Source organism: Chaetomium fimeti (assembly GCF_033439085.1).
Source record: "Chaetomium fimeti strain CBS 168.71 chromosome Unknown B0H64scaffold_1, whole genome shotgun sequence".
NCBI lineage: Eukaryota > Fungi > Ascomycota > Sordariomycetes > Sordariales > Chaetomiaceae > Chaetomium > Chaetomium fimeti.
The window spans coordinates 662,066-677,496 of record NW_026944329.1 but is presented as its reverse complement, the minus strand read 5'-3'; the positions used below and the strand labels follow the sequence as shown (position 1 = coordinate 677,496).

At 56.4% G+C, this 15,431-nt stretch overlaps 3 protein-coding genes across 3 annotated transcripts; 2 read left to right on the top strand and 1 right to left on the bottom strand.

Annotated features, from left to right (window-relative positions):
- Positions 1-92: 92 nt before the first annotated feature.
- On the top strand, positions 93-1,261 carry B0H64DRAFT_3779 (uncharacterized protein). Its single transcript, XM_062802548.1, has 2 exons — positions 93-436; positions 484-1,261. Exons 1-2 carry the CDS (start codon positions 307-309, stop codon positions 1,155-1,157), a joined length of 804 nt encoding a protein of 267 aa, XP_062663485.1. The 5' UTR covers positions 93-306; the 3' UTR covers positions 1,158-1,261.
- Positions 1,146-6,410, top strand: B0H64DRAFT_3859 (uncharacterized protein). Its single transcript, XM_062803110.1, has 2 exons — positions 1,146-5,774; positions 5,857-6,410. The coding sequence occupies exons 1-2, from the start codon at positions 1,365-1,367 to the stop codon at positions 5,950-5,952; spliced, it is 4,506 nt and encodes a 1,501-aa protein (XP_062663484.1). The 5' UTR covers positions 1,146-1,364; the 3' UTR covers positions 5,953-6,410.
- A 693-nt stretch (positions 6,411-7,103) lies between these two features.
- On the bottom strand, positions 7,104-9,609 carry B0H64DRAFT_3824 (pleckstrin domain-containing protein). The gene is made up of 5 exons (XM_062802866.1): positions 9,049-9,609; positions 8,797-8,992; positions 8,024-8,742; positions 7,616-7,970; positions 7,104-7,549 (listed from the first exon to the last, which is right to left on the bottom strand). The coding sequence occupies exons 1-5, from the start codon at positions 9,324-9,326 to the stop codon at positions 7,313-7,315; spliced, it is 1,785 nt and encodes a 594-aa protein (XP_062663483.1). The 5' UTR covers positions 9,327-9,609; the 3' UTR covers positions 7,104-7,312.
- Between the last annotated feature and the right edge of the window lie 5,822 nt (positions 9,610-15,431).

Here is a 15,431-nt window from a genome sequence, read left to right as displayed (position 1 = left end):
CTTGAACACGAAATGAATGAACGGCGTTCGATCTGCCATAACTAAACATACCTCCGAACCTTAACTAGCAGATCGGGGTGAGGTCTGCGAACATGCAAATGGAAAGCTTCCATCTCTCTGCTGCTGGGGTGGAGACTTCGTGATTGCAAGGGTCAACAAGCTGCTCCACAGCGGACCAAACGGCACAAGAAAACTCCAAGCTCCAGACCCCAATGGACCGCACCACCCCTGTCGCCCGCTTGGGTTCCCGTTCGCCGCCTGCTGTTCTAGGCGGACTGTCGAAGACTTCCTCTCCACTTGGACGCAATGTTTGACGGATCCGTATCCTCGTTCTTGCTGTGCATCAGCAGAATGCAGACAGGCGGACAAAAGACAAAACTGACAGCGGTCGCCGGAACTGTTCGGGAGGGTGTTTCTGCCTGCAGCCGGGGTAGTGGTATGTAATTAAGGTACCTACCGTACATACACGACTGACCACCTCAGCTCTTTCCTGCCCCTGTTTCTCCATTGCATCGCTGCTGCTGTTGCTGCTGTTGCTGCTGTTGCTGCTGCTGGCTGCTGCAACCTCTCCCAAGCAGGTCGCTCTTTCTTTACGTATAACGCCCGGGTTACCTGCCCCTTCCCTTCCAGGTTCAGTTCTCTATGCAGAACATGCCGTGCCATGCAGCATCACCTGCCCCTGCCTGAACACCCATTGGATTGAGCTTTCTTCTGCACCGGACGCTTTCCCCCGCGACAACCGAAGTGCCCTGCGGAGTGCCTGTCTTTCCATGGTCCCCGGGCCGTCGGTCGATTCTAGCAAGTTCATTTTACATGCAATGACACCAACTGAACACCGCACTCTTTCGGGTCCTCGAGTCTCAACTGCCTGCAGTGGGGTGCAAAAATCCACCGTTGCGAATACTGCTGCCATCCCTTTGAGCATACGCTGCCAACCGACTTTAGCTCCGTTGCGTGCTTTCGCTAGTACGGTGCAGTGGTGTAACTACCTACTGGAGGGCACCGAAAAAGCCCATCGCAGGCTGCCGCGTACGACAAAAGACGATATCCCGGAAGAGCTGAACCGTATGCTCGCCACAAGCCGGCCCCGACTCGCCGATTTCGACCATCCCGTTCGGGCCCAAGCCCTTACGCTCATCCATCTGTTTTATTCTTGATTTGACTTTTGCGTGCCAATGGGGCCCGCTGCTGGGCTCGCCTACCGATAACGTGCTGTCATCCGCCCCGGTGCCGTTACTGTGGTCCCGGGTCTTTGGTAGCGGACTCAGCCCTCCGTAGCCGTGTAGGTCGCTCAGGAAATCACGAAGTTCCTCGGCAGCGCCCCCCTGTTGGGAGAGCGTCGAGATACGCCGGTTGCCTCCGACATGACACTAGAGGGCCAACCCGAGCCCTGTATATCTTCTCCCCACGCCGCTGCCTCACCCCCGCCAAACCAGCTCCGCTCTGTCCCCCCGGGCGCATCGTCGACCAACGGCTGTTCTACTCCATTCGCTCATCCTGCTCGCCGTACGGGGAACGTTAGAATTAGCCCTAGCAGCAGTAATCAGCTGGACGAGCTTGCCGGGAGGATCGAAAGAGAAGACGGCCAGTCGACGCGAGCACCTGATACTAGCCGGCATCGGCATGGTCTGGCATCTCGCTCATTGACGGGCGAACTGTCTGAGCGTGGGCTTCTCCCGTCCGGAACTCGGGCCCCGGTGATCTCGACGGGACCGCCACTAGGACGCCCTCAGGGCAAGAGGTACTCGGCGACGGACAAGAGCGCCGCGCGCCCTTTCGGGTCGCCGACCAAGAAGCCCCGGCTTGTGGCGCCTGGAAATCTCTCATTACCGTCCCCCTTGGACGAGACGATTCCCGTCCAGTCGGCCGTGGCATCTCCCCTCTTCTTCTCCAACTCGCCGAGGCGTCTGCTCAATCGCCCACCCAGCGTTCCTACTCCGGAAGTGCCCCCCTCCAGAATGGGTGGCAGGAACGAGGCTCTCGGTGAAGTGACTACGCTCCGCTTGCCGAAAGGCCAGGTCAGCGTGACAAGTCCTGCGAGGTCGTCGGGCACCCCGCGTAGCTGGTCATCAACCGACCTTTCTAGTCTCTCCCGCAGCCCCGATGGTTGGCCACAGCCGTCCGTCGTTCAGCTTCTTCAGGGGATCGGGGTCGTCGAGCTGTTGGAAGAAGACGAACGGCCGACCTTCATCATCGACCTCAATGACCCGGCAAACTTCCACCCTGGTCCTCTGCATCTTCTCTACGCTAACGTCGCGTTGAGAACAACGCCCAATGTCCTACACTTGCTGCAGCTCAACCAAGCAGAATCGCGGCACAGCCCCGAATTTGCCGCGTTCAAGACGTGGGCCGCCAGTTTGGTGGGAGACAAGTCGAGTACCAATGCTGCTGCTCAGTCTGCCCCCTATGCTGGGTTTCCGTGGACTTTTTCGACCCTCCGGAGGCGCTTCCGAATCATTCGTGGATACCAGAACATGACCTTCAACGCAACGACCTCCCCGAGCCAAACACCAACATCCGAACCCTCGCCTGCCGCCGAACTGTTACCAAGCGGGCGCTGGCCAGAAGAGAGGCTCGCCTCGCCCGGAGAACGCAGCGATTACTTTGGGACAGCTGGGCGGACGCACCCCCGTTCTCACTCTGAGCCCCGCAGCAGGGCTGGCTCAACTGCCGACACTGTTGTCCGCCCCTTTGATGACCTGGCGCTCTCGTCTCCACCGCTACGTACAACGTTTGACTGGACTTGTATTCCCATCGACGACCCCGGCCTCTCCGCTCACCATCGGTTTGCACGGTCGATCGACTGGGCGTCCACTCCGCTCGGGCCCATCGAGTTGTGGCCGCTCGAATTGCGGATAATGTCATCTATGATCATGGGCAGCCCGCATCCGGCCGCGCTCTACTGGGGTCGAGACTATGTTGCTATCTACAACGAGGCCTACATCTCTCTTGCTGGCCAAAAACACCCCCGACTAATGGGCTCTCGGTATCGGGACGCCTGGCCCGAGATATGGGGCCAGATCCAGCCAGTTTTCGATGCCGCCTGGGATAGTGGGCATGCAACAATGAAGAACGATGACACACTCTTCGTATCCCGCCACGGCTTCATGGAGGAGGCCTTTTTCAACTGGGCAGTCATCCCTCTGTTGGGAGGCGACGGGACAGTCGTGGCCATCTACAACCCAGCGTTCGAGAATACGCGCCGGAGGGTCGTCGAGCGCCGCATGCTGACACTTCGCGAGATCGGCATCGAGACAGCGCAGGCCCGCGACGTGAAGGGGTTTTGGGCTCAGCTCCAGAAGGGCCTCGAGTACAATGAACTAGATGCTCCTTTTGCCCTCATTTACTCGGTCGGCGAAGATAGCGAGAGTGAAGTCTCGTCTCTAAATTCGGGGAGCGTCGCACACCCGCCGCAAATAGTCCTCGAAGGTTCCATCGGCACACCCGACGGCCACCCCTGCGCCGTTTCGTCTATCGATTTGCGGTTCAGCGACGAAGGATTCGCCCCATACCTAAGAGAATCGATGGCGCACCCGGCAACTCCTATCGTACTCAGCGAGGCTGACGGCACCCTGCCGACCGCACTAATAGAAGGCATCGCGTGGGCCGGGTATGGCGACCCGTGCCATACTATAGTCGTATTTCCCGTGCATCTCACGACAGCAGGAGATGCTGTGGTTGGGTTCATCGTTCTGGGTGCGAACCCACGGCGCCCCTATAACGAGGATTACCAACTCTTTATCAACCTCCTCGCCCGTCAGCTCGCTACCTCCTTAGCCTCTGTGGTTTTGTTCGAGGAGGAAATCAGGCGCGGACAGAAGGCTGCCCGCCTAGCCGCGCTCGATCGGCAAGAACTCTCATTGCAACTTCACCTTCGGACACAGGAGGCCGTCGAGAGCGAATACCGGTTTACGAGAATGGCTGAGTTTGGGCCCGTGGGCTTGTTCATTGCGGACGGTCACGGGCACATCAACTACTGCAATGAGATGTGGTACAGGATATCTGGGCTCCCGAGAAACGCCAGCACCTTCGCCGCGTGGATGCAGAGCATCCGGGACGAGGACCGGCTTGGCACAGAGCTCGCGTGGCGCCGTGTCGTCGAGGATAAGAGGGCCGTGACGCACGAATTCCGGTTCAACGGCTCCAGAGAACTCATTGATGGCCATCTGGTCGATGTTTGGGTCTTGATGAGCGCCTACCCCGAGAGAGACGGGTCCGGGGGTGTCAAGAGCATCTTCGGCTGTATCACCGACATCTCGCAACAGAAGTGGGCCGAAAGCGTCCAGAAGCAGCGACGGGACGAGGCGGTTGAGCTGAAGCGCCAGCAGGAGAATTTCATCGACATAACCAGTCATGAAATGCGAAATCCCCTGAGCGCCATGCTGCAGTGCGCCGACGAGATAGCGTCAGGTTTGAGTCGATACACCCAAGGGGACCCATCGATTCGCGCTCCCAGTGCAATGAACGCCTTGGTCGAAAGCTGCGTCGAGGCAGCCAGCATTATCTCGTTGTGTGCAAACCATCAGAAGCGGATCGTGGACGACATCCTGACCCTGTCCAAGCTGGATTCGAACCTGCTACTCGTGACGCCTGTCGATGTACAACCTGTCACGGTAGTGCAAGATGTGCTCAAGATGTTCGAGGCTGAACTCAGCTCAAATGGTATCGACGGGCAGGTAACGGTCGAAAAGTCGTACCGAGATCTAGCCGTTGACTGGGTGAAACTAGACCCTTCGCGTCTTCGCCAGGTTCTTATCAACCTGATGAGCAACGCCATTCGATTCACACAGAACCAGCCGACGCGATCGATCGCAATCAGTATCGGCGCATCTACAGACGTGTGGGAGGACGGCTTGCCGTACGTTCCTCCCCGAAAGCCACCAGCGGAAGATTTTACAGATGAAGCCGACTGGGCTGGTGGTGAGAAGGTCAATATCCACTTCGCCATCACCGACTCCGGCCCGGGACTGGATGACAATGAAAAACAAATCCTGTTGCAGCAGTTCAGCCAAGCAAGCCCGAGGACTCACGTCCAATACGGCGGTTCAGGCCTAGGGCTCTACATCTGCCGGACATTGACAGAGCTGCAGGGCGGTCAAATTGCGGTACAATCTACGAAGGGGCAAGGAAGCACGTTTGCCTTCTACATCAAGGGTCGAAAGTCAGACTTTACGCCCGTCGACTCGCCGCTTCCCACACCCACACTCACGCCCACGCCCACGCCCACCTCAAATGACAACGTTCCTCTCCCGGGACCTCTGCACAGTGTGCCGTTAGAACAAATACCGTCTCCCGCGAGATCTGCCACACCGACGACTGAGGCCGCTCAGCAACCGCTACCGCCATCCCCCATGGTGCAGCCGGACCCGTCCCGGCTCGATATCCTGGTGGTTGAGGACAACCTAGTGAACCAAAAGGTCCTGAAGCGACAGCTGGAGTTCGCTGGGAGCAACACGTACGTCGCCAACCACGGCGGGGAGGCTCTGGCCGAGCTCCGCCGTTCTCGCTTCTGGTACGAATGCGCCACAGCCCCAGAGAGCAAGTCTGGCGGGCTGGCGCCGCCAGATCCCGGGCCGACAAACTACAGCAACAATTGCCGGAATATCTCGGTCATCTTGATGGACCTTGAAATGCCCGTCATGGATGGCATCAGCTGCACCCGTGAGATTAGGCGGCTAGAAGCGGAAGGAGTCATCACTCAGCATATCCCCATCATCGCTGTCACTGCCTATGCGCGGCCGGAGCAGGTGGAGAACGCGAAGGCCGCGGGCGTTGTAAGTTCTTCCGTCTGATCTTTTTCGCCACCCTTCAACGCTAGCTATGATCCCGTCGCTAACCGCTGGATGTTTCTTGTAGGATGGCGTCATCTCGAAACCGTTTCGAATCTCGGAACTAATACCCAAAATCGAGGAGCTCGTGCTAAAATACAACATGGTGCCAGCACCATGTTGACACTGGGGGGATATCTTAGCGGAGAGGAGGCTGAGATCAGGATACTAGGCATTAATTTGAGAGTGGTATACGCGTGGATGGAGCTCTGAGAGAATGCACAGAGGCGTTGGGGCCGTGCGGGCTACGGACACTGAGGCGTTGAGTTGTCGCGATAGTCGAAAGAGGCAGGATGCAATGGGTGAATGAATGACTAGTGTGGGAAGATACTGTGGCGTTTTGTGATCTGTCTGACACGACTGGTGCTGCTTTGCGGGCGTTGGGGAGGGAAAAAAAAAGAGTTGGGAGTCAACAGCCAGGGGTGGACTGAGCCCGGGGGAGAGGATTGATAGGGAGAGGGATCTGTGAAGGGGCGGAGGATATACCACCTTGCAGGATATGTTTAGTTTGGGGTACCTACCTAATCATTAAGGAGCCGATTTGCTGTGTAGGATGGCAAACATGGTGATGGTGATGGTGATGGTAATGGATAGTTAATGTTTTCTCCAATGGCCGGGAAGATCACCCAAAATGCGTATGTAAAATAACTCCTTTGGCCAGTTCACCTCTGTGAATCCTCGGCGATTGGAACAAATGGTGGCAGGACTGAGTGGAATGTTAACTGTTTGTCAGATTATGTGGAGTACATACATAACAGGACGAAGAGACACAACAGCAAGGTCACCACTAAACTGAGTGGAAAGGATAGATAGGCGAACTCAACACGCGAGAGGTATATTATTAGTTATTAGCGAGTTTTGGGTCAGCCCTCCCTCGATCATCACCCTAAGTGGCGAGAAGGACAGAGAACACCCGTCCGATGGACCCATTCCTCAACCGCCACACCACAACACCGATTTTTTAATGTTTTGTGTGATTTTCTTTGGTCTCCCATCACCATCTCCACATCGTCCTTCGCATCGGACAGACAGACCCAAAGCCAACCTAAACGACTGTGCCTTCTCATTGTTGAGGGGAGGATAGGCGGGGGGTATACTCTGGGTATCAAAAACACAGGAACAAGACAGGAAAACAGCAATGGCAAAGCATAAAAAGCAAGAGAAACAAAAGCATGTAGCAGCAGCGCAACAAATGTGCGGTGGTCTATGTGCGAGACACCGGGGCGTTGTCTTTGTTCGCGTGCAGCCAGAAGCTGAGGGTATCAGAGAACCAATCTTGACTTGGGTATCTCGAAATGCAGATCCGATCCCGACCAAACCCGAGGGTAGAGGTAAAAAAAGGAGGGTATTATGCCTCTCATGGTGGCGTGCGTTGTTGGGAGAATTCGCTCTAATTATTTTTTGGGTCGTATTTCATCTCCCGTCCGATCCGATGCTCATGATCATAGCAGGCCGGCACCTCACGCACTGCGACGCGTCGCTTCCTAGGCGGCAGCGGTCACAGCCGGGGTGGCCTCGAGGGGCTTGGCGGGGGTCTCCTCCTCGGTGGTAGCCGGGGCGGAGGCGGTAGCCTCAGTCTCGGCAGGCTTGGCGGCATCCTCGGCAGCGGGCTCGGCGGCCTTGGCCTCAGTCTCGGCCTCGGTGGCGGGAAGGGCAGGGACAGCGGGGGTCTCCTCTGTCTTCTCCTCAGTCTTCTCGGTCTTCTCGGCCTTGCCCTTGCCCTACGGATGTGTTAGTCTCACATGTCTCCTCACATCCAAACCCTGGTGCATTTGCGATCAACTTACCTTGATGGTGGCACGGAGCTTGGAGAAAGCCGAGGGCGACTTGGGCTTCTCGGCCTCCTCATCAGACGAGGCGTCCTTCTTCTTGCCGAAGGCAAACGGCAGCGAGCTCTTGCGCTTCTCGCTCTTGACCTCCTTCTTGGTCTCGCCGTTGACGGCAGCAGGGGCCTCGACGGCCTCGGTGGGGACAGTCGCAGGGGAAGAAACCTCGGCAGAGAGAGGCTCGCTGGTCTCGACGGCAGGGATCACAGGGGCAGTCTCAGCGACAGCCTCAGTGGCGGGGGTCTCCTTGGAAGGAGAAACAGCCTCAGCCGGAGCAGCCGCCTTCTTCTTGCCGAAGGAGAGGTTGCCGAAGATGCTTTGGGGAGTTGTTAGCAGTTGCCAATTGAATTGAAGTAATTGCCTGCTTACCTGGTGCGCTTGACTTGGGCGGGGCGGGCCTCGGCCGCCTCCTTCTTGTCCTCCTCCTTGGCCTCCTCAGCCTTGTCCTCGGGCTTAGCCTCGGCGGCAGCATCAGTGGCAGCAGGAGTCTCGACGGTGGCAGGCTCGGCAGTAGGCTCAGCAGCGGCCTCAGCGGCAGCCTCAGCGGCGGGAGCCTCAACGACCTCGGCGGCGCTAGTCTCAGCAACCGGAGTCTCGGCCTCCGCGGGCTTAGCCTCAGTAGCCTCAACGGCCTTCTTCTCCTCCTTCTTGCCGAGGAAGTTGCCGAAGATGGAGGCACGCTTGCGGCTGGCAGAGCGGCGCTTGGGCTCCTCCTTCTCAGCCTTCTCGGCCTTCTCTTCCTCCTTCTTGGGCTCGTCCTTGACGGCCTCAGCGGCAGCCGTCTCAGCGGCGGGAGTAGCCTCCTCGGTAGTGGCAGCCGGCTCAGTGGCAGCGGCAGCAGGCTCGGCAGCGGGGGCCTTCTCCTCCTTCTTGACAGGAGCAGGCTTCAGGCCCTCGAGAGTCTTCTTGTAGGTCTCAGACTCAGTGACGGTAGCAGCAAGCTCCTTGGCCTCGGCAATCTTGGCCTTCACCTGAGCGACCCAGTTGTCACGGTCGGCAGCGTTGGCAGCCTTGAAAGTGTGCTTGTGCCCCTTGGCAGTGAAGAAGAACTTGTTGGAACCATCGACGGCAGGCTCCGAAGCGTCGGCCTGGAACACGTTAGCAGTGGAACTACAAAAAAACGCAACATTTATTTGTCTTACCAGGTGGATGGCGCCATGGGGAGCGGCCTTGTCACCCTTCTCGCTGTAGAAGAGGAGACCCTTGCCGGTCTCAGCGGCCCACGAGGTGACGTGGTGCGCAACATCAGCGACCTTGTCGGCCTTGAAGGAGCTGAGGGTCTTGAGGTCGACGGGGTCAGAGCCGAACCAGAAGAGCTGCTTGGTGTACAGGAAGTTCCTGATTGTGGCGTTAGCGACACAATAATGGCAATGCGACGTGATTGTAGGGCTTACTTGGGGAAGTTGGCGCCCTGGCCCTTGTGCTCGAGGTGGCCCTCCTCAACGGGCTTCACCTCCTCCTCCTTCTTGGCCTCCTCAGCCGGGGCGGCAGCGGCCTCGGTCTCGGCGGCAGCCGGAGTCTCGGTGGCAGCCTCGGTGGTAGTCTCGACAGCGGGAGCAGCAGCAGTCTCGGTGGTCTCGACGGTAGTCTCGGCGGCGGGGGTAGTCTCAACAACAGGCTCGGCGACCGGGGTCTCCTTGGGCACCTCGGCGGGCTTCTGAGTGTCGGCCATTGTGACGTTTTTGGGGGGTTTGCTTGAAAAGCAGGGTATCTCAAGAAAATTAGAAAATGGGTATCGGGTATCACTGAGAAGACAGAGAGCAAGAAAAAACAGGTGCCTCTGAGTGACGAATTATTATCACGGCGTGGCCTGCACTTGGTTCTTGGGGGTATCGACGAGGCGCGTTGTGTGCAAAGGAAAAAGAGAAAGAGAGAGGAAGGAGGGCCTGCCGCGTGATGGCCGCTTGGGGCTACTTATTTCGGCACGAGGCAGGTCACGGTTTGTGATGGGACGGCAACGGCTGGGGCCATTCTCGAAAAAACGGCAACGACTTGGCTACTGCGACTGTGTAGCTTTGTGCAGCCCCTCCCCCCTCCAGACAGACCCTGCTGCCTTCCCCCAGGTCTCTGACTGGTTCAATTCTGGATCTGTTCTCAAAACGGAAGCAAGCTCTGTGCGGCAAGAACGGGCAGTCGCCCCAATCACCGTCACGGAAGGTGCTGCCGTGCCCTGGGTTCGCAAAAGGGGCGTGCAACGGCTTGTCAAATGGATGGGCCAAGGTCGAGTCGCGACCAGAACACGAAATTGCTTCAGGCCGTTTCTGGCCAAGAATTCAAGGATCCAAGCTTGCCCTTGCACGCGCTCAAGCTGCAGCCCAGCGGACGACCCACATGGAAACGCTGCAGCCCAATGGCCAGTGCACCTCTGGGGTTTCTGTCAGCCCACAGCAGTGGGGGTACCTGAGATGCGAGTACCGGCATGCTCGCTGCATGTCGAACAGCTCCCTGCAGTTTAAGATGGAACCCACTGATGCACGCCGTATTCAGGCGTCTGGCTCCCGTGAGAGTGCTGCAGGCGGCGTCTAGCCCTTGTCAGGGTGACTTCGCTTGCAGGTTGCTCGTCTCCCCCACCAGGATGCGCCCAGTCTCCTTGTCGATCCGGTTTTCCAGGTTGCCCTCATCAAACACCGTCTCCATCGACTTCAGCCGTCCCCAGTTTGCATGTCACGGCACCTTTCGAAGCGCCGTTGGCTTGCGTAAACAGCTTGATTGCCGTTCATAAACTTGCACTTCAATTCATTCCACGGTTATTCTGGTGCACAAGTTGTAACTTCCATTGCTCAGTTCGCTTCGAGCTGGCCTGACGATCCTGCAAATCCAGAACCACAAAGAATTCCGCTCCTGGTCGCTGAGTCCCCTTTGTTTCCTGCATACTGTGTGGGTGCCGCCGGCCGGCCACTACCGGTGCCCAGAGGTTCCACCTGTAAAATTTGGTTTGGACGTAATCAATTTGAGGATCCACCGTTTCCATGGCGTTGCCGTTCAGTTTGCCATTTTCGCCATCGATACCATAACAGTCCACATGACGATTCGGATCAGAGTTCGGACGATTTCTAATGCTTGCAGTTCAGGCTTTCCCGGCACATGAAAAGAAAATGAGGTCGTTTATAGCTTCAATCATCGAGTCCAGGCCTTTCTCTCCTACCCACGGGTCCTCGCAGCGCGTTCCTGCATCGGCTCCACGCAGTAACTAAACATAATTTGAATCAGACTCGAGCCGGGATGCGAAAAGCGGACGTGATTTTCGGGAGTGTTGAAGATGTCGGTGTGCCTCAGATCATGGCTCAAGCAACCTGGAAGGTTCCCCCGCTCTCATGCATCTTGTTTCTCGGCTCATCGCGAAAGAAGGCTCCGGTAGATTTCCAAGTACTCTCTGACAAGAAATGCCACTGCACTGAAAAGAGCCATCGTGATCCTCCCAACAACGGAGTTGTCTGCACGGCGGATCGGATGCCATTCCCCATCTCTACCTATGAGTCGAGAAGACTGGGATGATAGGCTCGGCGTGCAATGAGCAGTGGGGCATCAAACAGGCCAGTCTGCGGAACAAAGATACCAGGAGCAAGAAAGTTATCGGGCCTTCAAATACTCGACTCCGTCGGCATCTTGATCAGTCTGTGACTGTCAAGATCTGGCAAACATCATTCGAGCCTGCATGACGCCTCCCACAGGCCTAGCCTCGCTCCAAGCCAGCCAAGGTTGTGTGCATTGGTCATGCAACTCGCATGATTCCTCACAGCTGCAAGTCTGCTGAGGGTCCCGTGCCGCCCACGAGCCTTCAAGGTGTCCCCCTCTAAAGCGATTGGTTCCTCCTCACTTCGGATGGGCTGTGATGCGGGTCCGACCTTTGGCTAATTCTTCTCCCGTCACCAATTTTGATGCCGACAGTCAGATGTCATCCCTCGGAGTTTCAAAAGCTTTTCGGGCATCATCTCGTTACCAGCGGCGGGCTGCGGCATGGTTGCCAAATCTTCAGACAAGGCGCTTGACTCTTGATCGTGGGCTTCGTATCTACAATATTTTTTTTCTGATTCCCAGCAAGCTTTTCCCCTGGACTCACCGCCCGTCTCCTTCGAACACAAGCGAAGTCTCCTGTTGATGGCATGTAACTAGGGGTTGCGGCCTTGGCGGGCCCCTCTGTCCTTGTCCTGACCTCCCCCCTCCACCCACAATCCGCGCCCTTCAACAACAAAAAGTTTAACTACTTCTCCCTTTGTTGGTGAAGCTGGAAAATAGCATAGGTTCCAAATCTATAGCCGGCTCTCTATTCATACTAGACTCCTATATAGACCGTGCTTCCAACAAAGTAGAATTAATTTCGACACTCTTTGCTCATGTCCTTTCCAGCTCTCGGTCTTGGAGATAACACGGGAAGAGCCTGGATGCTGGGTGGTCAAAGAACGCTACTCCCTTTACAGGTTAGCGCCGCTGATAGTGTTGATCCAGATCTTCAACGTTTCCACTTGCGGGGCTTCACCCAGGAATGATTGACCGACAATGGACTTTCGGATCTGCCACCATTCAGTCACATCAACCCTCCGAACCCCCCTCGGGTGACTCAAGCTGGACGGATCGTGTCTCCGTCAGAGGAGATGGTGATTTTCTCTCTGGGATGGCGACATTGAGGCTCCCATGAGAGCATCTTTGTTCATTAAGAGCCGACACATTGCATCATTGCATCATTCGCTCTCAAAATCTCACTTTTCCTGGGTCTGACTTGCGCAAAAGCCATCCTCCCCATCACACCCACTCGTCGACCTCTCATCGATAACGGCCGCTGCCGATCCCTCCCGATCCCTCCTTCGCGACCTGACACAACATCACACTCGTTTACACAAATCAACCTTCTCAAATGCAGTCCGAAGTATATCGACTTACAAGTTTCCACCACTTGCATTACCCAATGTGTGGGGAGGAGGGGGGACAAGCCTCGGCCAACCTCACATGTACCTTGCGCTCCTCTCAACCTGCCCGCCTGACCACCTCTCGCCCGACCAGAGAGCTCCTTACCACGCCCATTTATGCACGCCAACTGAACCGGCCGCAGCTCCGACCGATTGCACGAGATCACTCGTTGCTCATTCCCAAGAATAGGGTGGCAGGTCTGCACAGCCAACCTGCAGGGTGGTTGTTGCGCGCTCATCTCCCCGCATCTTGCTCAATGCCTCATGCCTTCTCCCGGCTCCCCCCACCCCTACTTCAGCATTTCGAGGCTCTGGCTCGAGTTTGGCTAACTTTCTCAAGCCCCCGAGGTCGGCAGGCCGATAGCCCAGACCATCGCGTACTTGTTCAATCGATGAGGCGGCCAGCGCCTCTCTTGTGACGAGCAGCCGCTCAATTCTCCAATCGCCATCGGCCAACGGTTCCGTTGCTGCCGTGCCGATGCTTGGTGAGGGGAGGGTCGGGTTGCACAGCCATTCCAATCGAGCAGGAGCGGCACGCGACTCGTTTGGCCACCCGTGGCGTCCCGTGGTTTGCACCACAATGCTGTATGGTTGTACATTGGTACATGTACAAGCAGATGCTGCGGGGCAGCGAATGGGGCAAAGCTCAGTGATGCGGGAATCAAGAGATCTCTGTCACCTCCACAGGAGGAAGGTGGACAAATGGCTGTGCCTTCAAGGTAGAGTAGAGCGACTGAATTCGCCTGCCTTTCTTTTTAAAGATACTCCCTGTGAGCAAGTGCTCTCGACAATATAGTGAGCAGTCGGCTAGGTCTAATATGCTTCTCTTTTTCGTTCTTTGCTCATTTCTTTCTCGAGTTTTGAGGCTCCCCTCCACCTTATCGCAAGCATGGCCCTTATCGGCAGGTAACACTTCCAAGTCGGATTATGCAGCCGTCTGATCATTGTTTTGATAAGACCTCCTTGCTCTTTCTCCCAGTCCCTGCCATTGTCGAGGCGCCTGGTTGATCTCTTCACCGATTCACGGTCGACGGTCACAGCAGGTTGCTAAAATCAGGGGCTTATTCAGGGGTAACCGGGGATGTCAACACCGACCCAATTCCATCGCTCCTGGATCCGTCTTAGACTGCCCCTGGCTGCATTCGCTGTGGAGGGGTCAGGGGTAATGCTGGGATGTCAATACTAGGATATCAAGACTGGGGTCCTTGGGCTTCGCGCCCGCATCACGCTTGGGGACACAGCAACGTCGTTCGCAACACCGTCGGCTCGGGGGTGTCTCAGATGTCAACGACGACACAATCCCTTAACTACTATGCAGCCCGTGAGAAGCCTTCTTTTTCCTGCTATTCCTCCTCCACATCAAGATTGTCGGCTTCTACAGACACGTCGCCCCTCTGCTATCCCACCTCAAGGAGGGTACTCTCCGGCCTTCTCTCTGCCACGCTGGATTTTGACCCTCTTAAACCTATGTATGTATGTATACATTGACCGGACACCCGCTGTTGGTCAACTAGATCCTAGCCGCTGGGGCAATTATTCCTACGTGGCGAAATGGTTTACATCGCAAGGACGCATCCTGCATCTATCTTATTATAGGCCCTCACACTAAGAGGGTTCGCAGATCAACTTTGATTTCTTGCATCTTTCTCCTTGTCGCTTTGTCAACCCACTCCAGTAGGGCTGGGAACGATTTGTTTCTTGTCAAATACAGCATTTCCATAGTCACTTTTTCATGGCGTGTCCCTTCCAATCCCGGTTGTTGACAGCCTTTGCTCCTTTTAGTATGATAACATCGGGTAACAAGGGTCACATGTTGTGAGCTGTCACAGTCTCATCCTGTTGGTTGTTGAACAAGACATTATCACCCGACTGCCTCACTTGTGTGTTCAACAGGTGTGATTCACTAGGTTATCACCCCGGGGTTTCTGCCGGGGCGTCGACGGGGACAAGAGGCACACCTGCCAGTTCTGCGGCTTGCAGCCTCTCGGTGCCGACATTCTCAGAGGGCACACCGGTGTTTAACAAGGCGAGAGACTTACCAGCCAGCCAACCCTGGGGTCCCCTGCTCAGGTTCTTTCCCGTACCGCGGGAGCTCAGCGGAGGCAAACTACGAATGGGCGATAGGTTTGAAAGTTGGTGCAGATGGAAGAAGTCAAGGAACAATAACAATAACAGGAACCGGTCGGGATTGGGTCAAGTATGAGGGCGTAGTTACTCTTTGCGCTGTAATAGGAGGTCCAACCGCTTTGATCCGAGCACAGGCTAGTTTCTCTGGCATAAACCCTGAGTTATTAGGTATGCCCCTATCCCACAACTTTCGCCGTGGAAACCTAGAACCCATTGCTGTCCGACCTACCACTTGGCACTGACCAGTCACTCCCCGCCCTTGTTGTAGAGCCTCCCTCTTTTCCCAACCTCAACTTCTTCGCCTCCTTTGCACGAACCCGCTCGCCCGCCGCCGAAAGCCTTGTAAGTCATGGATTCTTTCCTATTTGCTCTTGATACCGTCACTCTCGCAGAGCCCGTCTCGTATTTATTTCGAGGCGTTCCCCGCGCGAAGGGGGGACCAAAGACCACCACCCTATCCTCCCCCTTCAAAACTTCCAATCCCATCTGCAACGCCAGCTTACCTACCTGGCTACCTAGGTAGGTACCCAGGTAGCTCGGGTACTGAGGCAGGTACCCACTGTGAGTTCGAGCGCGGTACTGGGTAGCTCTTTCCCATTCAGAACCTGCCAGGGCCCACAGATTTGTGCAACAGGTCTGAGCGAGCTGTTGGATTCTCATTGCGTTTGATGGGTGTCCGGTGACCCTAGGGTCCGAGTCACGCTTCCGGTCCTCTGCCTGCTTCTAGACCAAACGGCACATTCCCC